The 24,039-nt window shown below is 40.1% G+C and overlaps 1 protein-coding gene across 1 annotated transcript in view; it reads left to right on the top strand.

Annotated features, from left to right (window-relative positions):
* The window catches only part of hs3st4 (heparan sulfate (glucosamine) 3-O-sulfotransferase 4), a 113,729-nt gene extending 111,001 nt beyond the window's left edge, over nt 1-2,728 (top strand). Inside the window, exon 2 of the mRNA XM_033643930.2 lies at nt 588-2,728. Coding sequence (XP_033499821.1) covers nt 588-1,242 — 655 coding nt within the window. The 3' untranslated portion in view covers nt 1,243-2,728. The remainder of the gene's footprint in view (nt 1-587) is intronic.
* Nucleotides 2,729-24,039: the final 21,311 nt, after the last annotated feature.

Raw genomic sequence — 24,039 nt, 5'->3', positions numbered from 1 at the left:
GACATTTCTATTGTACTACAAATTATCACCTTGAATCTCATAATTAATCACCGCTGCCGTCAATGAACAGCCCCTAACCTTAAACGTAGCACAGAGAGGAGAAGAAAAGCCTGCACCCATTGCAGAGGAAGTGTATGTGCATAAGAAATAAAACTGCCTGCACAGAGTGTGAGCCTTGCATGCATAATAAATGTATGACAAAACAATACCCCAGGCACCCCAGTATTAATGATATGCAGCGAACTCATTATTAAAGTTCCAAAACAGCTCCTGGAGTAGCACAGATGGAGTCAATTAAGCAATGAGCATACTTGCTTGCCTGCCGTTTCATCTTCTTTCTTTTATCTCTTGCATATTACTCCATGGATGTAATTAGCTGTATGTTTCTCCTCACAACATAATGTCCAGTGATAATAACAGTTATTTTCACTTGTAATTTCAAGTAATGTACTGCTTAATAAATGTACCAAATTTGCTTGCGCTGCGTCCTTGGGTATTTCATTTGCACCGTAAGAGGTGTTGAGGATAATACTGTGCTAAGCTGCTTTTTTCTTTCTTTCTCTCTCTTTCCCTGTTTGTGTTTCCAGAGACCTGATGCCTTCAACGCTGGAAGGGCAGATCACCATGGAGAAGACACCCAGCTACTTTGTGACTAACCATGCCCCAAAGCGCATCCACTCCATGGCCAGAGACATCAAGCTTATTATAGTGGTGCGTAATCCTGTCACTAGAGCTATTTCAGACTACACACAGACTTTGTCCAAGAAACCCGAGATCCCCACCTTTGAGGTTCTTGCTTTTAAGAACCGGACGCTGGGTCTTATAGACGCCTCATGGAGTGCGTTGCGTATAGGAATATATGCGCTCCACTTGGAGAGCTGGATGCAGTATTTCCCTCTCTCCCAAATGCACTTTGTCAGCGGGGAAAGGCTCATCGTGGATCCCGCAGGAGAGATGGCCAAAGTGCAGGACTTCTTGGGGCTCAAACGGATCGTCACAGACAAACACTTTTACTTCAATAAAACTAAAGGATTTCCGTGTCTGAAGAAGCCGGAGGACAGCAGCACTCCCAGATGCCTCGGCAAGTCTAAAGGGAGAACTCACCCTAAAATTGATCCGGACGTGATTCGGCGGCTGCACAAGTTCTACAAACCCTTTAACATGATGTTCTACCAAATGACCGGGCAGAACTTTGAATGGGAGCTGGAGGAGGACAGTGAATCTCGTAGCTCTCAGGACTAGTAGACTGCGGCATGGCACGGCGCAGCCACACAACCAGCCTTCTTCAATAAAACTACTATTGTCTCGCTTCGTCTTCAGAGAGAGTGCTTGAGCACGCCAATCAATCATGGCTGTCTTTGCAGTGTCTGTATCCATTAGCAAGAGTTTACTGACATGCTTTTTCTCTCCCTTCAATACTAATGTTGTTGATGATGGCAAATCATTATTGTATATACTAAACATAAAATATATTTATATTTGTGAAAAGGAGATGATTTATTCCTTTTGTTTTTAAAGCATAGAGCTGATATAAAAATCATGTTGACTATGGCAATGCATGCGATAAGTTAAGTGTCCTTACCTCATGAGCCCTAAGGGTAAACTCTGCCTGTTTCTTCTCCCTTTACTTTCCTGCAGTTTGTTGCCCTCACACCCACTCACCAGCATTCAGTACAAAAAGATATTCTATTTCAATGGCTAAGGCCATGACATGCTCTGTATTGTCTTTCCCACACTGTCCTGCTGCTTTAGAAGAGAGAGAAAAGAGAAAAATGATAGACATATAATACAATAATCCTCTGACATGTGCTCATCTTTTCAGTTGTCCATACTTGGAGTGGAGACAATCCTGTTTTTGTCCGTCTAAGTTTACCAAAGTGTTAATTTACTCAGTGTCAGTGTTCTAGTTGCTCTGCACTCATTAATTGCACACATATTCAATAAGAGAGCTGATGTACAGTGGCCATCATTCAATAATTGGATTGTTTCACTGCATAGTTGAGCATTAGCATACTGATGACCATGCACTCAGATGTGGCGCAGTATCAGTGATTTTGGCATAATTTGACAAATGAATCCATGTACTACAAATACCAAGGGTTAGCTGTGGATCAAACAACTCTGCATCTTGACAAAAACAATTTCCTGTCGCCCAAAAAAAAAGCACCCAAAACATCAGTTAACTCTCGCAGTCCTCAACTGTTTGCCTCGTGACCCTCCTCTTGTCGCAGTAATACATGTCAATGAGGGTGAAGAACAACAGCGGAGGACCGAGCAGAAGTTTGTTAACAAACATCTGCTGCGGCGCAGTCTTCTGTCGTTAGAGATTAATGGCGTGTTAAATAAACCGCTGCCGCTGGAACAATGTCAATGTCAGAGAGAATTTGCTGTCAAGGAAAAGCTACATACATGCCCAGGTAAATTACCAAGCCATTATTGTATGTATTTAACCTGAATGAGATCATGTGTGGCAGGGAAATGTGCTGTAATCAGAGGTTTGCTTGTGATCAGCAGGACTAACTGGCTTTGTGTCGAGAATAACAGGGTTTTGCTGTGAAATGCTCCTTTACTCATGCAATGAAATAACAACCTGACCCATCATCTTTATTCTTTTCTTTTTTTTTTCTTTTTGCATAACTCGCTGTGCGTCTGTCTGTTGTCTCTGGACTTTTCATCAATTGAGACAATCAATACAGCCAATGAGTCAATAAATACAGTCTGCTACACATCACTGGTTACTACAGCTATGATGCATTGCTCTGTTAATCCTCCCTGTTCTCTGGCCATGGATGGCTGAATTGGTTCACTCTCCGCAGACCTCTCTGTCACCCTGGGGAGGCCGGCACCAGCAGCTACTTACACAGAGCAATTGATTCAATCAAAGTAAGCACTATACTGCCCTTTGTAGCGCCAAGCCTGAACACTTACCTCTGAGTCTTGCCATCCCAGAGTCACAACTTCCACTTTGAGGCTTTTCTGTGCAGCCATCCCTTGGTGTTTTCTTGACAATCTTTCTGTCTCTCTGCATTTTTACCTCCTCTCTTTTCTCTCTTCACGCGCACACCATTCTCCAAGCCAATATGGCACAGTGGGAAGACATTTCACAAAAGGCGCAGCACTCTGTATTAAGATAACTGCAAGACAAGCTAATCATACATTTAAGAAAAGGCCTTTATCATTATTTATTTATTCACATTTTCTTCCCCCCAAGCTTTAGAACGTGTATAATCCACCTTCCAAACCAGACAGTCCCTCCTACTCAGTGTTGAGACTCTCAAAGAAATCCACAGAAGGCACCCTACAGTGTTATTAGGACAGATGAGGACTCCATTTTCCCATCTATGAATATGCACTCCTCCTGTCATTTGCATTTCCAGGATCACACGCATGAGGGAATTCCTCTCCGAAGTTAAAACTTGGATCCAACCTCTCATTAACCGAAACACACACACACACACACACACACACACACACACACACGCTCTCTCACACACACACACAGGCACCCTTTTTCTTTTGTACCTCTTGCTTGTTTTAGGTACAGTCGGAGTACTGTGATACATCCTGCGAGAGTTGCGACGCATGAAAGGCATGCTAAGCTGTCCTTCATGTGTTCCTCCCGTTGGGGGTCACGCCGCGCTATTTGGTTCATCAGCGTCAAGTAAAGAAGGCTGTGATGATAGACGAGCATCGCCTGCTCATCAAACTGTCACTGCTCGAGTGCCATCATTTCAAATTGGAGTACAAATTTATATTTGTCAGTCATTACTGACAATTTGGCAAAGAGCTGAAACAGTGATTCATGGCGAGAAAAAAGCTACCTGGGTGTACCTTGAAATGATTTGCAGTTGCAGCTTTGTGTGTTTATTTGGGGTTGAAAGGCTGTAATCTGGGTATGAGAGGTGCTTTAAAGTGTTCACTTTTCTGTTATATGATCTATAATTATATAGCACTGTACGGTGTAATGAAAGGGTGCAGCAAAACTAAGCTGTTAGAAGCACACCAGTGTAAATAGTTTGGCTGTTAAAAAAAAAAAGGTAATGTTTGTAGAAGTAGTGAAGTCTCCATTACTACCAACTAATTGGTTTTTCACTTCATTTGAGTGAATGATTACCAGCTGTGTAAAAAGGCACATTGGTGTCAACTTCTACAACTAACTTTCCACTAAACCACTTTGAATTAGCCTCTAATGTATTTTGTTTAGTGCCTGCTGGCTTCCAAAATCCTAAAAGACAGATTCATGTTGTGCAGTTTTAGTAGAGCTTTGATATTCAGTTAAAAAAAAACAATGCGTATTTGTACATCGTTAACATACAGTCAGGGTTTTCTCCAACAGCTGTGAATCATTGCACAACAAATATCCACAAAATGAAATAAGCCGAAAATGAGATGCAACTGTACACTCTCCCACAGCGCTCGTCTTTCTCATCCGTAATGAAATCATTCATTTATCCATACTGCAATTGTATCTGCATGGAAATGTTCCCAAGGTGGCTTAGTCACTCATTGAATTTAGCTGCTACCCATGCACCAGAATCTTATTGATCACCAAATTAAGGATTAAGCACAATCGCTGCCTCGCTCTCTGCAGTCATATTTTTTTTTTGCTCAATTTTTCAATATCTTTGTTTTCAGGTGTATGGAGGGGTGATGTGGGGGTCGAAAATGAGGACAATGCATCCACTGGTTGCCAAAGACAATGTGTGCATTGGGGACTGAACATACTGAGATTCACAACACAAAAATAAACGTCTATTTCCTGTTTCTTCAGCAAAACTCCCCATTTACCTACTGCCAGATTTTATGTAACAAAGTCAGTAAAATTTATTTCTATAGTGCTTTTCACAGACATAGGTCACACAGTGCTGTACAAGGGCTTTTCAACATTCAAGGACGAAGTCATAGAAGATGAGACGACTACCCAAACCCTGCATTGAAAAGTGTGAAGCACAGTACATCATGAAAAAACACAATACACAACCAGAATACACTATATATATGAATAAAATACAAATCTAGTTCAAACAGGTTAACCAATCTCCTGTCTAAACAGGTATGGCTTTAGCTGGCTTTAAAAGAAACCCCAAGTCAGCAGATCACCAGGGTGCAGGCAGAGCATTCCATAATTTAGGTGCTATAGCCTCAAAAACTTGATCACAACGGGTCTTAAAGATCCAATCCCGTGACTAAGACCATCTGAGTATCTAGTCTTGAGGATTGCAGATTGTAACGAGCTGAAAACTTCTCCTCGTTAGGATTCCTTCAGTGTTCATTGTTCAAGAGGTTTTTACCTTGAGCTGAATTATCTGCAGAAGTCTCCTCCTCTTCAAAACAAATGGAACCGGTGATTTAAACAGATAATGAATAAAGCAGTTTCATGTTACAAATCCAATATTGTTTGGTATGTCCGCTAGGCTGTGTGCTCATATTTTTTTCTAATCTAATAATTTAAGATCCAGACATTTAGGAGGTTTTTACTAGGGGGAAATGCCCATTGGTTCGACAGCCCATTGGTTCGACATCCCATTGTTCCGACCATATTAAACTCATTGTTCCAAAGTCCGTTCCGAAATCATCATGATGCCCTGTGGTTAAGGTCTGGTTAGGTTTAGGCACAAAAACCACTTGGTTAGGGTCAGGAAAAGATCATGGTGTGGGTTAAAATGAAAAAGAAAGTGACAAACACATAAGCCGTGAGCCTGCTCAAGCCGGTCACGGCGCACCATACACCCACTGCAAGCTGTTCAGCACCGCGGACAGTCGGACTAATGGGATGTCGAACCAATGGGCTGTCGAACCAATGACATGGACCCTTTACTAGGAGCCAAATTATATGCAGAGGTCTGTTCCAAAACAAATGCACTCTGCACACAGCAGTAAAAATACTGAAGAAAGCGGTTTCAAGTTAAAAAAAAAAAAAAAATCAGTGTTTTTGACACTCTTGTCGCAGAGAGGGTGTTACTATGATAGCCAACACAAAAATGCAAAAAAACATGAATAGCCATGTCTAGAGCCAATATTTGGTCTGTCCATTCCTGGCTGAGCAGTAATTGGAACCTTCATCTGAGCTGTAAAAAGTTTTCTGCAGTCCAGCCCTAATAGTGTCTAGGAACCTTGATAACCTAAAAAGCTCACTAGGTTTGTCTGAAGTTGAGTTGAATATCATCTGCATATAAATGACATGCAGTATAAAATGTGTTCATTATCTGTCCCAAGGGCTGCAAATATAAAGAGAATAACAGAGGCCCCAGAACCAAGCCCTGCGGGACACCAAAAGACAGTAAAGAGGAATCAGACAAAAGGTCTCCAGCTGAGATAAAGATACTCTTCTCAGTGAGATAAGATGAAAACCAGTCTAATGTCATGCCTGATATGCCAATCCAATCACGTAACCTCTTAAATTTTCCATGAAGCTTAAATCAGTTTAAGTGTTGCCCTGCTTTGTGGAGAAAAAATGACATTTTATCCCATTTCAGTGTCGAAACTAGGGCTGAAGTTACTGCAATAATCACTTCAAAGTCCAAAACAACAGAACTGAAACTATTTTTAAAAATGCCCTCAATCACACATGGTTCCTATATCCTCAGATCAACATCCCTGCCATTTCCACAGACCAGAGTCAGTACCAGAAGTAATCATTTCATCTACTGCTGCTTCCTGAATCAGGACCGTCCTCTTCAACCACCTCAGGAGAGGAACAGCATCCTCTCATAAATCTTGACTCAAAACCTATTCTCTCCTCTGTGCTGTTGGGGTGATTTCGCATCCCCACTCTCCTGCCTTGTATCACAAAAAGGCCTGTGTAAGGTCTTTGCAGCAACTAAAATTTGAGTCATCTTGTGTTTTAGCCACTGCCTGAATACTCTAATGGAGCTCTCTGATCAGAATCATTATAACTGCACATGTTGATGTTGGTAGAAATACAGATTAATTTGGTTGTTAGTGATTTGCACAAAAAAAGGACAGCACACTAAATATTTGCTTCTAAACTATTTTTACTCATCTAGTGTTGTGTACTATCCCTTCAATTGTCTGTGGTTTGTTAATTAATGAGATGCTGTGTGTTCAGTACATGTATTGTGGGATGTTTTAAAAGGTCCGCTTAAGCAAAGATGGTTTCAAAAGAAAAAAAAAAGTCAAGCAGCGTCACAGTTATCATCTAATCACCAATTAAACAGTAATCACTGAAAGATAAACCTGTTGATAATGAAGACCAATAAATTAGGCATACATAATTAATGTATGTTTAATGAAATCGGCAGAAAATTGCATTGGCTCCTCAAACTGTGCTATGATAATGTGCAGTAATCCAGTTGCAACTGAATAATATTAACCCAGTATAGTCCCACCCCTCCTCCTTTATTAATACTCACAGTAACAACAACAACAACAACAACAACAACAACAACTCTCTCTAACACACACACACACACACACACACACACACACAGAGGAGCTGATTCTGCTGCTTTGAGTTCACTTTTTCAGACAATTCTCATGCATGACTGGTACAAGCTGGCATGTTCAGACCCATTTTGGCATTGTTTCATCATGATATCATCATGAAATCAGTGGTAGTGAAGGAAATATAAAAAAGTAAAGGAAATATTTTGCAATACTAAACCACCAGAGCCAAATTTCCCATTGCTTTTAGTCAGTAAATCAATAGAATCATGGCCCAGCACAAACGTCTGAGTGTTTAGAACACTTTTAGTTACCTGCAGCATAATTTCCCTGTATCACACTACTTACTAAATCTGTCTACATGACCAGAGGGGAGACTGTGTGTTTTGATAATTCATAGTTAGAAGCAAAATCAAGGTTTCACATTTTCCTCAAATGGCCTCCCCTGACTACTTACTGTTTAACAATTTAAAACTAGATGATCACTTCTTTATGTGTTTTGCCCAACAAATAGTGTCATAAACACTCAGTATAGTGACACTCGTGGAAGAATAAAGACAGGAAGAACACATAAGATGGAGTGTGCAGTGTAGAGAAAGAAACAAAGGGTCTCATTCATGAAACGTTAGTAGATTTGCACACAAAAAAAACCTTGGTGCTACAAACCTACTCTGGATTCATGACTGCCACGGAAAACTCAGATTTGATTGTAGGCGCGCGTGTATCAATTATAAACTGACAATTTAAAATTATCCCATTTGACAGCAATTAGCATACATCCCGACCCATGAAAAGCCAGTGACTACCATATATGGAGGTGATAATTACCATGGATAGGTGTATCCTATCGACCTGTGAACAAGGTGCAAAAAAAGAAAGAGAATGAGAGAAAAAGAAAAACTTGTCCGACGCAGTCTCACTCTGACCTCTTCACATATTGATGTTCGGTCATGGACTTTCCACGTCCACAAGGTACCCTGTGACTTTCTGGGACATCGTGTGAAGTTCTGCCTGTTACATGCATTGTCTTCTTTGAAAATGAACTCCCATTTTCACATGAAATTTAACGTTTACATACAGTCTCTTTCAAAATAAATGCACTGTAACACCACAAATCAACGTTTCTTTTCCTTCAACAAAAAACGCACTTGGTTGGGTTAAGGCAACAAAAGCACATGTTATGTTCAGGGAGTAAGAACAGGCTTTGGCTTTAGAATCTTTCAAGACGCGAACACCTCTCTCTGTGAAAGTCTGTGTTTGTTGGACTCATCCAACCCCCCTCCCACCCACCCTAGTCGGACTTTCGCTGCCTTAACTTTCGTCCTTCTCCCACTGCATTTCCCCTTGACGCATATTTAAACTATAACCGGCAACCAGCCGCATATCATGCTGATGTTTAGCCGACCTTTTTCGTTAGTTTCTGAAGCCGCAAGTCACTGCCCAAGCGCTGGATTTCAACAAGGATTTCAACAAGGTCGGAATGAGACTGGGCTCGAAGTTATTTTAGTTGAAGTGGGGTTGAGAAAAACATTTTATTTTCTTCTGTTATTAGTAATGTGTCAGAGATAGGAAAATCTAAAGCTTGAAGGGAGGTAACAGATGCCGTCAACTCCGTGTCGTCTGTTGTAAGAATCATCCAAAAAGTCATTGAGACACCTCTCTGTCATTTTGCCCTAAGCATCAGCATTGTTTGTCACTGCTGTTAAATTAAACCACTATTAAAACATGTAAATGCAGACAGTCTAATGTTAAGTTTAACACCATGTAAGACAGTCTGGCGTAAAACCACACCGTCTCCCTCCAACTCCAGATTTGGGTTCACCAACTGCCCAGGGAGAGCAGAGACAGACGCCGAATTGCTTTCCCACGTCCACAAGTTTTATTAAACCAAAACTCAATTTGAAATAATGTTTATGTCTCCCATGTTGCATCTGTGATAAATTAAATAAAAATGGCATGCAGTTTAGGGCTGCGGTGCGCAAAGAGGGCAGAGGGGGAATACATTTTTCAGTTTTGTATTAAGTCAATTTAAATAACTCATTCACGTTTTTAAGAACCAAATGCCAACTAATTTAACTAAATGTCTTATTTCTAATCTCCTGTCATGTTTAACTTACATGCTTCATAGGCATCTGCATATTGTGAACATAGCAGAGAACAATACGAATCAAAATTGCAATTTCCAATAATGACAAGTAACATTTATGTGCAATATCTTATTTGCACAAGCAGTACAAGCAGTGAGCTGTAGATTTTGTTAGTACCTATAAAAAAGGTCGGAACTGAAAACATATTGATGAATGTTGAAATACACGTGAATTTCCTACGGCGAACAGTTTAAACACAAATTCCTTCATGAATTAGATCCAATATGTCTAAAAATATAGTGCGGTGCCCATTTCATTTGTACTGGAATGAAATGCAGATTCAATGCTCAATGTCCCCCTATGAAGAAGATGACATTTCAGCGTCTTATCCTCTTGTGACTTGGACATGCAATCAACAGGCAACTTGACTGTAAAACTGCCAAAAGACATGTTCCATTTAACGTCCCCTCCCCACACTCTGTAGAGAGAAATGAAACATTCTTAGTTCTCTAGCCTCTAGGTACCTTAATCTGGTCCTCCAGGGGCCAGTGTCCTGCAAATGTTTGATCCTCCTTGACGGTTAACAAGCCACACCTGGTCTGTATCTACTGTACTTGGCACCAAGTGGGACACATTAACTATCAAGGAGGATCAGAAGGAGGATCAAAAACCTGGAGGACACCAGCCCTCGAGGAGCAGAATTGAGTGTTTTGGCTGCAGGCCAAAGCAGGGGCTTGTCGTGAAGCCCAGCACTCCACTGACAGAAATGCTCTTCTAAGGTGGTCCTCTGTCACCTTGAATTGAAGGCCTTCATACTGCAGAGTAGAATGCAGTAGTGTCTAGTTTTTCAAGGTCTTGGGAGAAAATACACTGCAGGAACAGAAACTCTGGTAAACTTGAAGGCTTGGCACCAGACAGCCCTGCAGAGTCTGCTGCCTCTGTTTATTTCATGTCCTTTGTGAACCTCTGAGCAGTTTTCACACAGGACTAGATCCCCAAATGACATCTAAGAAATGTTATTCATGTAAGACATTTGGATGGGTGTAAAATTGTTGTAATTTCCAGGGCTGGAGTCAACCAAAGAAAATCGTGGTTGACTGAACTGCTACCTATTCTGCAGGCAAGTGATTGGTCGAATGGGGAAAAAGAATGTGCATGTTATTTCTAGATTTTGCTAAATTGTGTGGTAGAGTGCACTTGGCCTGGTTGTGCTGTGTGTCCACCAAAGCAAGGCCAGCATATTTTTTTTGAATTCTTTGCAATGGGAGCACCATGTATTCTCACTATGCTTCCAATGCAAGCAGTGGCACAAGGCTCTGAGGGACTATTCTGCATGTTTGGTGGCGTTTTTCTGGTTGCCAAGAGTTGAAAAATGCTCAAACTTGGCTGTGCTCAACGCCATCACTTTTTACCCATCTGTCCAATCACAATGGAAGAGGGGTAGCATAAATACTACCTGCTGAACAATAACAACAATGGAGGGGAAATGAATACTCTGGCCAGTAAACCAGTGAGTCCATCCCTATGTGTTTCTGCCTTCCCTCCACCCAGAGCAAGGACCAAAGCAAATACTCAATCTTGTGCCACCATTTTAAATTCCACTGATATTCCATATCATAGCAGTCAGACGCAACCAAAGGGTCGCAGTTAAAAGAAAGCAGCACTTCCAAAGTACTTGGGGTTTTCAGAAGAGTGCCTGGTGGTTTCAGCTGGAAGAAACCTTTGGTAGACACACAGTCATAAGAAAATAACCCAAGTGACCAATTAGAATTTCATCGCACAAGAGCTTATTGACCAATCAATCGACCGGGAGGTGTCGGCCCGAGTAATTTCTGCAAAATATTACACAAGTGAGAGTAGACTTATTGAGAAAATTGCACAAGTGAGTGTTTTTTTTTTTTTTTATTAAATAATTTTCTGCTCATTTATTTAATTCTGATAATGGCAAGCCCTCAGCAGGCAGAATGAGTCAGCCGGAGGCAACTTTGTCATAGCTGGATTCAGTCGGTGTCTTATCCAGAAGCCAAGCCTCAGTGTTAATGAACATACTCTGAAGTCTCTGCTCAGAGTTGGCTGAAGGACAGTCATGTTTTTATGAGCTATGGTGTTAAAAAATCCAAGCCAGAGGACAAACAAGCAAACATCAGTGTCATGAAATAGAACATTTTGAAGCTACTGTGCTTGTGTTAAGAAAAAAAAAAAAGAGTCCAATTACAGCGTTAACAGTGTGATGTATGTGTTTATTCACAAAGTGAGCATGATCACTGGTATCAATGCCGAGCAGTTGTAGCTTTGTTTGGGTGATTACTGAAATCACTGATGGTAAAACTTCAGAGCCTGTGAAGAGAAAAAATAGGGACATTTTCCTCTAAGAAATTAGAAGAAGACATTTGCTGAATACTGGAAAAATGGGAAACATTTGCATAACTGGAGTCATTTGGAACAAAACAAATCCTCAAATGAACCAGATGTAATATTAGTGTTGTGTGTCAGACAAAGATTTGAGTTTGTGTCACTGAAAAATTAAACACTTAAAGACGTGGAAGTTAGGAGGCCAAGTACTAATTCTATATAGGCTGAGTGACTGACTAATGCAGCTAAGACAGCTGTTAAAGTTATTTACAGGGGCCAGGTCAGGCTTTACATCAGAAGAGCTTTTAAGTTATTGTTTTTGTGTTTTTTGTTTTTTTTTTGGTACATTAAGGCTAAAACAAAGTAATAAAAGAAGCAGTTTCAATCTAAAAACAAACTGCAATTCAGTACTTGAGTCAATACTAACATAACAAACACCGTCGATATTTTCTGAAGATATGACCCAGTTTTGAAAAAGGCAGATCAGTTTAACGAAATGGGAACAAAAATAAACTAAACCAAATGAAAAAACTGTGTCAGAAATGCACCCAACCTCTGTTTGACCTTTATTTCTGTTTTCAGCTTTTAAAAACATAGCCTTGTTATGAACCTTTTGTCAAAATGGAGTCCCCTTTTGACACATCAGCTTTTCTTTCTTTTAAAACTCCCTATTATGATCACTTGCTGCTATTTACTCCTCTCTGTCTGCTCCCCACCTCACAGCAGATCAGCTGCTGCTCTGCCACAGTCTCTGTACAGTGTAACATTATTTACATAACTGCACACACTACTGTAGGATGAGATTCAGCATCTCTAGACTACAGTGTAGACCTCTGTTTGCATACATCAAAACTACACTGCAAGTGTTACACAAGTGACATTTCAATGAGTGAAACATGTAAAACGCTAGCTGTGGCCATATAGTATAAGAATAAGTAAAAATACCAATACATTTGATTAAAAAAAAAACCTTTGTGTTATTTTTAACTTTGGTCACTGTGGTGCATCTGTTTTATGTACCACTTAAATTGGTGTTTGATGCATTTCATGTACCGATTCTCTTTTACATTAGCAGACCTACCTACAGAAGTGGCTGGGCCCCAGGAGCACTCCACTGATTAGACCCCTCCCGCCTGTTCTCACTCCCAACTGGTCAAATACTGCCGCTTTGTCAGTGGATGTCAGCATTAGACACCAATGCACTGAGAAAGTCTTTACAACGGTATGATACGCACCAGGCAGAGGCTATTTCTGATGCCTCCGGAAAAATGCTGTGTTATAAAGCGCGAGAAGATCTATTTAGGGCGACTGGGAGACAAACATGTGACTTTGACTCGGGAACCTATTGTTCATTTCCTGTGTGAAATCAAAAGTCAGTGGAGTTATTCTATTAATAACAGTATAGTGTGCTAGTATGTGCAGCATGATACACTAGTGATGTATGTCACATGACAAGTACTTATTTTAAGTCAAGTCATGATGTTTTTCTCTAACCCTAATCATGTGCTTTTGTTCCCTAAACCTAAAGATATATACATAAAAATCTGGTCTTTTACCTATGTTTTAAGATTATTTTGAAAAATTCTTTATGCATATAACAAGTAGAAAACGTACATTTCCTGTGAACATGGAATTTTTGTATTAGTATCAGTAGAATTTTGAAAGGACACAATGTATGTAACAAGCATCAATTGAGTCGCCATTCATAAAGATAGGAGGCTACCTAGCGCATCATATTTTGACGTTTAGGTCCACTGACAAAGCAGAGTTGGGATAACAACAAGCCTTCCCCAACTCCCCTCTTACCAATGCATGCATGTGCTCTCTCTGTGTAAGAAGAGAAAAGATGTTCTTTATTAATCCCCAAGGGGACATTCAGTTTTCTCACTCTGTGGTCTTACACACACAGGCCTGGAATACACACACATGCAACAGTTCCTATGCATTTAATGGAGGGATGTCAGAGCAGTTGGGGGGTTCGGTGCCTTGCTCCAGGGCAGTGCCCAGGAGGTAAACTGGCACCTCTCCAGCTACCAGTGCACACTACATATTTGGTCTGGATGGGGACTTGAGCTGCCGACCCTCCGGTTCCCAAACCAAGTCACTATGGACTCAAGTCAAGTTAAGATACGTAAATTTCGTACGTAAATGTGGCCATCAAAATATGGCTCATACCAGGTTCAAGAGCGGGGGTTCTCATTATTTAAGAAAAATATATATTATTAAGTAATGGGGAATATATTGGTTAAAAGTAGAATTTGGTTATATTTCCTAATGAATGAACATGATTATTGCTGCCCTCTGACTGTGGGCCCACTAGCGGCTGGGCCCCTAAAAAGCTTTCTCCTTTCCCCCCCTTACAAATGGCCCTGTGCACTATGTGAGTGCTCTACTGAAAAAGGATATATATATATATATATATATATATATATATATATATATAAAATAGAAAAACACAAGTGAACAATGAAGCATGGCCATAGCCTAGAGTTTAGAAACACCGAGGACATTAGTCAGAGTCCATCCAGCTGACCCTATGGACACCAAAAAGAACATCTCGAGTTTTGTTTTGTAATTTATTCCCCTCATCTGAAATTCCCTCACTAAGCAGTACTAAGTTACAAAATCATTTCCAGTGACTTAATTAAATTAAAAAAACATTTTATTTGCCATCATGAAGGTTTAAATGCAGTTTTAGGCCATCACCGTGCTGCCAGGCAGGATACTGAATCCTTCATTTTATTCTAATTTATTGGCCTAAAAGTAATCAAATTAAATGTAAACTTCCCACGGCTGCAAAAAAGAAAACACAAATTCCACATTAGGCTGATGACAGAAAAAGGGAGGTAACCAGCTGTCTCTTTTGCAAACATTTATGTTTATGATCTTGTGAAAACTGTAAAGCTCACTCCAGCTACAGGCCGGTACTAATATGAAATTTCAGTTCCTTTGCAGATTCAGTTTGACTGGTTAACTTTGAAGTGCTGCTCAAATGAAGAATTGAAAGATGAATCAACCCATCCCTGGAGTCTTCTCTAAGTACTGTCTGACTCCCTGCCAATTAATAACCCAGCACAATTTTCTGCAGAGACATATTTCATGTGTATGAATCACTCCCGAAATTACTGTGGGGACCTGCTGATAGTTTAGCTCCTCAAGACTGCAAAAACAGGCCGCAGCAAGAAAAACCTGGAGTCTCATCAGCAAGACGAGAACTTTTACATTTCTTTCATATTTATTCAATTTAGACCCAAAAACCAATTTTTTTATTACTGGGGTCAGTTAAGCATGACATTTCTTATTAATCATATTAAATGATATCAAGTTTTAACTGGTGCGAAGGACGTTTTATTCCTTTCCTAGCAGCTATTTCATTGGCTGCGACCTCCAACAGTCAGGATCGCTCAGCGCAGGCCATCTGGTCAAGGGCTTCACCAACAGATGCATTATTTTTCAAGTCAATACCTCCACATCCCGGAAAGTCCTGCTTTGAAAGAAGACTAATTTCGTTATCAATCCATGCAGGTAATGATCTCATTAATTCACTGTTGATTCATTTTCAGCTGAGTGGATATTAACCTTTTGCCAGTAATCATTAATTTTCTGTGGGAGTGGTGTGGTATGTTGTGATTGGAGCTACATAAACAAAACAATTAATAGGCTCCCGACGTTAGAGGTCCTTCATGATGTCCAGCTGACTTCTTACACTCAAATGATCGATTTATTGACCCCCTCCCTCGCACCAACCACCAACAGAACTGCTCTAATCTCTCACCTCACACCGAGTGTGTTTTGCCCCAGAAGTGACAAGGGGGATTATTTGTGTTGTTTTGTGTAGCCATGCATGTATTTAGAGGACAATTATCATGCTCTGAATACTCACAACTTTGCAGCAGGCAATCAGGGATTACCGCACAGCACCTGGTCACCGCCTCCCACTTTGCCTCAGACTAAATGCACTGACACTAATAGCACTATTATTGATCATTTAAAAGTTAAAAAGTTTTAATTAACTGATGTACTAAAAATTGTCCCCAATGTGTATATGATCTGCATACAGTATGTGGACAGGGTCTGACAGACCAATCTTGTGCCTCAGGCCACATCTGTTTTATAGTGATTTATATTCTCACATTAATACCTTGTTTTTTTTAATCAGAAAAATTATAGCAACCAATCTTTCAGGTATTTACCTCAGCCTTGTTATTTTATGTATGTACTCTATACTAACACTATCATTCAAAACTCTGCAGCTCAGATATTAACCAGAACAGAGAGGAGAAAGCCAGCCTGAGCTGCTCTGCACTGGCTTCCTGCTACATTTAGAATTGATTTTAAGGTTCTCCTCCTTGTATACAAAGCCCTACATGGGCTGGGACCAAGCTACATTGCTAACTCCCTTTGCCTCCAAGAACACTACAGTCATCTGCTGCTGGTTTACTGGAGGTTCCCAGCAACAGCTGGAAGAAGCAGCCTTTGTCAGTAAACCTCCAAAGCTATGGAACACACGACCAACAGACATCAGGAAAGCTAGCTCTCTAAATATTTTTAAAAGAAAGCTAAAGATGTATCTGTTCACTTTAGCCTTTAACTAGGTCTGACTTTCCTAAAACAGGTCTGACACTCTTTTCTTTTTACGCTTCTACTTTCTGTTTACACTTCCCACTGCCACAACTCCATGTTCTAAACTGTTTTAAATGTCCTTTTACATTGAAATGCCTGCCTTGTTTTATGTCCATTATGTCTATTATCATGTGAAGCACTCAGTGCTTCTACTGCCCTTATTGTAAAGCACTTTGTGCTGCATTTCTTGTATGAACGGAGCTATATAAATAAAGTTTATTATTATTACATCATAGGAAACATTTTCAAAGAGGGATTAGGGTTTTTAAAGGCCTAACCAGTGTTAATTTGGTAAACAAAAAACTTTGGACACTAAGTATTCATTGAGGTCTTTTTATTTCATGGCAAAATTGGCATGACAATGTAATGAAAAAAATATTGAAAATTACAGCAAAATCTCCATTCATTCTTCCCTGACAAGTCATGCAGGGCTCACACTACACAACATTTTTGTCTGATGCGACAGTCACTATGCCGGAGTAGGCAATTGTATTATTTGCAGTAGTCATAAAACCATGCTGTGACTTGGCTGACAGACATGACAGACTACACGTTGGTCCATGATCAGTCATCGCTGGTTGTCTTTCATGACGTGCGTGATGTCATTGTGGTATTCTTGTCATATCTTTATTGTTATAGCTATTATTTCGGTCACTGTGGCTGTTCATGTGCCAGCTGAAATGTTATTGTAGTAATGTAAAGCGTCAGCAGATGGCAGGGGCTATATTTGAAGCACCACATGCAAACTATGCAAGTCACTGAATCCTCCACAACAAGTTCCTGCAAATGTTTCACAATAACAGCCTGTTTAGAAAGTGAAGGGATCCTCTCAACTGAAATTTTATGGGGCTATAAACGGATACAGGAAGTGTTGCGTTTGAAATGATGGCACAATGCATTAAATTTATCAAGGCAAACGGGAGCAGATAAAAGTAAAAATAGAAAAATACAAAGGGATCAATAAATAAATAACGGCCCGTTTGTAATGTAGTCTGTTTCAAATGAAGCTGGGAGCCTCTGCAGTTGTGGTGAGTAGAAGCTTCTCCACCTTCTTCATTATGAAGAAGTTACATTCTTGTAACTTTTAGCCTGATGCTAATGGCAGTACTCACTGGGTTGCTAAAGTGCCTCTGCTGTTTCACGCCATCACTTTTTCCTTTTTTATTCTGGCATGGTAACATCCCTGGAGGAAATATCAAAAAAGGTTGGGGTGTTGTCGCCATACAAGTGTCAACTGCAGCAGATCACTCTGTGTTTCTATTGGTCAAAGTGACGGCTGTGACGGGAGAAGTCATGAACAACAAAAAGAAAATCAAACATGCTAGACTTTCTGTTGAGACATTGTGAGGCCTCCAAGACGAAGGGTCGGTTGTGGTCTACTATGACAGAAGATGAAAGATGAAACGATGGATTATCATGTAAGACACTCATTGTCATTCTTGATCTGAGCTGTCATCATATGACGCTGCGTCTGGCTATAATTGGGCCGATATCATGTAGTGTGTACCTGGCATAAAGAAGAGACAATGTTGTTGGCTCTGTTTGTACACACAACCTAAGTTAAGATCACAGTAGCCATCTTGAAACATTGGTTGTTTGTCATGTTAGCGATTAGTTTGCCTTACTCCATTAAGACACTACTAAATTTAACAGCATGAGCTTCTAAACTTCTTAAAAATTATGTATAATTTCTTGCAACTCAAAACCACACACTAATTCATTCAGCGAACATACAACATCACTGGGTTTTTCTATGTTCCCACAGCTCTGTTAACACAGCCCTATGTTCCCACAGCCCTATGTTCCCACAGCCCTGTGTTCCCACAGCTCTATGTTCCCACAGCTCTATGTTCCCACATTTCCTTTTTCATAACTTTGTATCAGATTTTATCCCCCTTTCTTCCAATTTGGTAGCCAATTACATCCAACCTATTATCCCCCCTAACCCTAACCCTAACCCTTGTGGGAGGATAGGGCTTAAATTGAAGGGAAATGTAGGAACACAAGACCTAATTTTGAAAATGTCCTAGAAATGTGGGAACATAGGGTTTAATTTTGAGAAAAATCTTAGAAATATGGGAACTGTGGGAACATAGGGCCTAATTTTAAAGAAAAATCTTAGAAATGTGGGAACATAGGGCCTAATTTTAAGACAAATCTTAAAAATGTGGGAACATAGGGCTGTGGGAACATAGGGCCTAATTTTAAGAAAAATCTTAAAAATATGGGAACATAGGGCTGTGGGAACAAAGGGCCTAATTTTCAGAAAAATCTTAGAAATGTGGGAACATAGGGCTGTGGGAACATAGGGCCTAATTCTAAGAAAAATCTTAGAAATGTGGGAACATAGGGCTGTGGGAACATAGGGCCTAATTTTAAGAAAAATCTTAGAAATGTGGGAACATAGGGCTGTGGGAACATAGGGCCTAATTTTAAGAAAAATCTTAAAAATGTGGGAACATAGGGCTGTGGGAACAAAGGGCCTAATTTTCAGAAAAATCTTAGAAATGTGGGAACATAGGGCTGTGGGAACATAGGGCCTAATTCTAAGAAAAATCTTAGAAATGTGGGAACATAGGGCTGTGGGAACATAGGGCCTAATTTTAAGAAAAATCTTAGAAATGTGGGAACATAGGGCTGTGGGAACATAGGGCCTAATTTTAAGAAAAATCTTAGAAATGTGGGAACATAGGGCTGTGGGAACATAGGGCCTAATTTTCAGTGAAAAAAAAAATCTTAGAAATGTGGGAACATTGGGCTGTGGGAACATAGGGCTGACTCCTTTAATTTAAGCTCCATGAAAAGTGAATAAACGTGATATTTCGAAGACAATGCTCATCTGCCTTAACAACTCAGTTTTTATATTATATATTTCCTTTGACTTTTTTCAGCTGCTAAGTCATTAAATCAGGGTTCTACTAAGTGAGACATGACACCACATTTAGCAGAAGACCTCAAATGATATCATAATATAAAATAGTAGTATCATAATATAAAGTAGTAGATGTATAAATAAATATTTGTATCATATGAAAGAAGTACATTAAATCAGTGACATTTTCAGCGGAGATGACACATAGTTCAAGGTATTTTTACAGTCAGGAAAATTATTTTGCAGCAAGATCTATTACGGTATAATAAAGCTGTCTGAGAAAATTATAACTTAAACACTGGCTAAAATTAGACCACAATTAAAACTGAGTTCTATCAAGAAAATCTTGACTAAAACCAAATATATGGACACTAAAAAAAAATTCCAAAACAACTTTTGTGTTTCTCTGAGAAAGTACACCAGCTTCCTTTTACTATTCTTCCAGTAATCCAATGAAGAATCATTAAAATTTGGTGAAACTGTATGGACGCACTCTGTCACTACATCTACATTGCACTGCTTGCAAGTGATTTATAAAGGGATAGAGTTTCCAGAGTCTTGTAATGTCTTTCTGTGGCAACTCGGTTCACTCTATAAAGAAGCCAAATGTTTGTAGTCAAGTAAGTACAAGCTCCTACTGTGCATCTTGTCTTGTAACCCAACCTTTATTTGGATACTGGATAATAAACTACATTATATTTACTGTTTTTTGCTTGCCCACATGAGCCTCACTTCAACTGATGGGCTTCCACACTCATTCATTTTTACTGACTGCTCTGAAAGGCACCTACAACAGGAGTCCAGTAAATCCTCCACCAAACAGGGAGATTTACAAAAACAAGACAACTGGAGAAAAAAAAAGGCGCATAAAGTGTATGTGCTTAGAATGGTAAGGCTTGATATGGTGCAGGCAAGTTTAGTAAGGATTGGTGGATGCAACATGCTGGTTGTAGGTGGAGGAGAGGAGTTCTCCATTGAAAATGTTTAATGGACAGCAAAGGATGCAACAACAATGAGTATCATTGATGTCACCGCAGAGCATAAAGTGCTTCACACTGTGCCAAGTTCTGAGAAAGATGGAAGATACTGTCCACTGTATGTCTCAGTTTAAATTTAAAAAAAAGAGTTTATAGCTTAAAGGATTCAGAAGACAGAGTTCGGGTGGAGGAAGAACACTTTGCGTAGGTAGAAGAAAGAAGTGTTGCTTTACAGCAGGACTAAAGGGAGGCAGAAACTTTCACACTTCAGGGAATCAGCGCCCAGTGGCCCACTGTCTGGCACTAATGAGGGCATTTTGTGTGGGGAAAAGTGTCAAAAGTGTGTGCATTCATTTTCCAAGCTGATTTTTTTTGTTGTCACAAAATGCAGGCATCCAAAATCTGAAATGTTTCAGAGGAGTAATGGATGATCTGGTACATTACAAAAGGATAGTGTAGATTTTAGTTGTCAGCAGCCAGTGTCGTAAGTCAGACTTATCTATTCACCGAATATATGTTTAGATCTTGATGCACAGCACATAAATACATATTAGGATAGACAAAATATGCTTTGTTATTATTATTATTTGTCAGTCAAAGCTGATCACGATGCTAACAGCTGCATCTCTTCATGATGTCTGACTGCTCACTCTTCCGCCTGGTCGTGACAACTATTTACATTTCCTATCAACATAAATTTTCCCCCCTAAATGTTACTAAATGATATACTATCCACTCCTGCACCAGCACTACCTCCGTCAGCCTGGAGATAAAGTTTGAGGGAGTACACTTGACCCTACATGTGGCAGGCATAAATCTTAGGGTGATGAAAAGCATTGCAGGCTTGAATGCAAATAAGACCAGAATCGTGATGTTGGGCTGCGAGAGTTGTAAAAACTCCTCATCTGACATGGAGTATTTTTCAGACAAGACAGGTTGCAGTGATGACTGAATTTACACCTCCACCTTAAACTAGGACTCGTTACATCTTCTATAATTTAAACATTGTTCAGTCAAGACTTTATATTCTGCTCTCTGGTCTCAAAACACATCCTCATCATACTGCATTGAATTCCTATGAGGACCTTGACAAGTCACTGACTATGTTTACATGCACAAAATATTCTGTTTTTTCAACACATTGTCACTCCAACCTCGTCACATATCAACGTTTGGTCATAGACTTTCCACGTCCAGCTATGACGTGCAAGGTACCCTGGGTGCGTTTGGTTGTTGACGTTCTTGGACACTGTGTCAAGTTCTGCCTGCTACATGCATTGTCTTCTTTCAAAATACACTTGCATTTTCACAGGAAATTCAACATTTACATACAGTTTCTTTCAAAATAAACGCACTACGTCTGTACAACGATGTGAATTGACATTTTTTTTCCACGAACAACACACATGGTTGGGTTTAGGCAACAAAAGCACATGGTTTGGTTTAGGAAAAAAGAACAGGGTTTGGCTTTAGAATCCTACGGGACACAAACACGGCTCTCCTGGGTGAAAGTCAGTCAGTACTTTTACATGCACGCAGTAGTTGAGTTAAGCTCATAGCTCAGCTAATCAGTCAAGTCGTACTTCTCGTCTTGTCTGAGTATACATGCAGAGGAGAAAATCGAATTTCTGACACAGTACGTCTGAGCTGCCTTGATAGGCGGCGCTGTGTCCTTTTTAATATAGTGCGTATTGAACTAGTTCCAGTTCTTGTTCAGAAACTTTTTAAAATAAATCTGCATTTCGCGTTTTCCTACCATCCATAAACTTCAAAATGTTAAGCTCCATTGGCTGTCGGAGCATGAATGTAGTTTCCTCGTCCGTCCAGAAGTGCGTCTTCTGCTTCTCGGTCGCCATGGTGTTTGTTTGTTTGCTTGTTTTTCCAGGGATTACTGCAGTGCTGCTACATCATCTCCTTCTTCCTCTGGGTGAAAACCCGCTAAAGAAAAAGTGGTGCATGCGCAGAACGCGGAGTCTGACTCCAGTTGGACTAAGTGGATACATGCAGCAATAGTTTGATTTTCAGTCGAATTATCTAGGTGTGTTAGTCAAGCTAAGGATAGTCCAGTTTCAGTCGCACTAAGCCAATATTTCGATTTTCATGCAAGCTGCATGTAAACATACTGAATGTTTCTTGGACCCTTTCAACACCACTCCCACCCACCCTACTTGGACTCTCATCGCCTTAACTTTAGTTCTTGTCCTGCTGCTTTTCTCCCTGATGCTACTGAAGTATCAGGGGGAAAATAAAATGGCAACTGGCCGCGTATCATGTCAGCGCTTTTTCATCAGTGTCTGACGCAGCATGTCATCACCCAAGCTCCAGTTTTCGGCGACTTCGTAGTGAGACCAGGTTGTCCCCCCACCCCCCCCACCCCCCCCCCCCCCACCCCCTTTATTCCAAGAAAGACAATATTCCTACTAAGCTCTTTACATGGCGAATGAAAATTAATTTTAAATTTTAATTTTATATGCAGCTGAGCATGTTCATTGTTCATGGCGTCAAAATATGGAATATTGAAACAGCTGAAGCCATTTTTGCCATATCACTTCTCTGCTTTAAAATAGTATTTTTTCAAGTTTTCACCAGTGGCAGACTTGTTATACTGTATGAACACAGCCCTTCTCTTTTATACCTTTAACCAACATCTTGAAAAGGTTGGTTGCGATATGTGTGCATGTTGTCTAGGTGATTTGTGTACAACACATCCATGACAACACACAAGTGCAGCAAAACCCCCAGTTGAGATGCAAGTTCTGTAATATAATAACCTGAATAATACCAGCACATCACACGTCTTACTCGTGTTTGGAATAGGACCTACACATCTAAATAGAACATGCTGTTCACATGACCAATATCTAATTCAGATTATTGGCATATTCACAATACTAGTGGCATATTAGTGTGCATCTAAACATAGTCGTGGATCATAAATATAGCTTCTTCAACTGCGCTGACCATCTGGTGGAGCCATCATTACTAATACATGCTGTATAGTCATGTATAGTGCAAACTCACACAGCATTAGTTGTCTTGAGAAAATGTTTGTCAAGATCTGGAGGTTTTAAAAAAATTGATGTAACGGTGCAGCCAAAACAACAGACTGGATGGGTTTAAATATTTCACTCAGTTTAATTGTCAGGAGTCCCCATCAAGAGGTCAAATGGTCACACCTGAGGCAGGGAGGACAGCACAGAAGGACACGCCCACCCTCAGGTGCAGTCACTTCACCTAAACGAGACGCTATATATCCCGCCTCCTTCCCTTTGGTCTGTCTTTGACTCCAGCCATGTTGTGTGTGTCTGAGCTAAAGCCATACACACAAAGAAACACATAAGGAAAATAAAACTGCTCCTCATTCTGAACATTGCGACACACCGAATATACCGAATATAATGTGACAGTGAGGGAAAATGTTTTACCAAACTTTCAGGATAAATCTAAGAGGAGGATTACAATTCAAGCAGTCAGAATCAGCACCCTAACTTTGAACTTAATCCTTTCCCCAAACTCCAATTACAACCTCAACCCTTAATCGATGCCCTAACTCTCTAAAAGCCTCTTAAAGTAATGCGTACCTGCCAAAATTGACCTCACCTTACAAACAAATGTTGTAACTCTTAAACGGACACTTTGCCGATTCTTGGCCAGCTTTGAATCACAACAGTGTGTGTGAATTAAATGAGGTAAACTTCCCTCCATCTTACCAGTGCTCAGATCT

This window comes from Epinephelus lanceolatus, chromosome 18 (assembly GCF_041903045.1).
Source record: "Epinephelus lanceolatus isolate andai-2023 chromosome 18, ASM4190304v1, whole genome shotgun sequence".
NCBI lineage: Eukaryota > Metazoa > Chordata > Actinopteri > Perciformes > Serranidae > Epinephelus > Epinephelus lanceolatus.
This window is presented reverse-complemented; position numbering and strand designations above follow the sequence as displayed.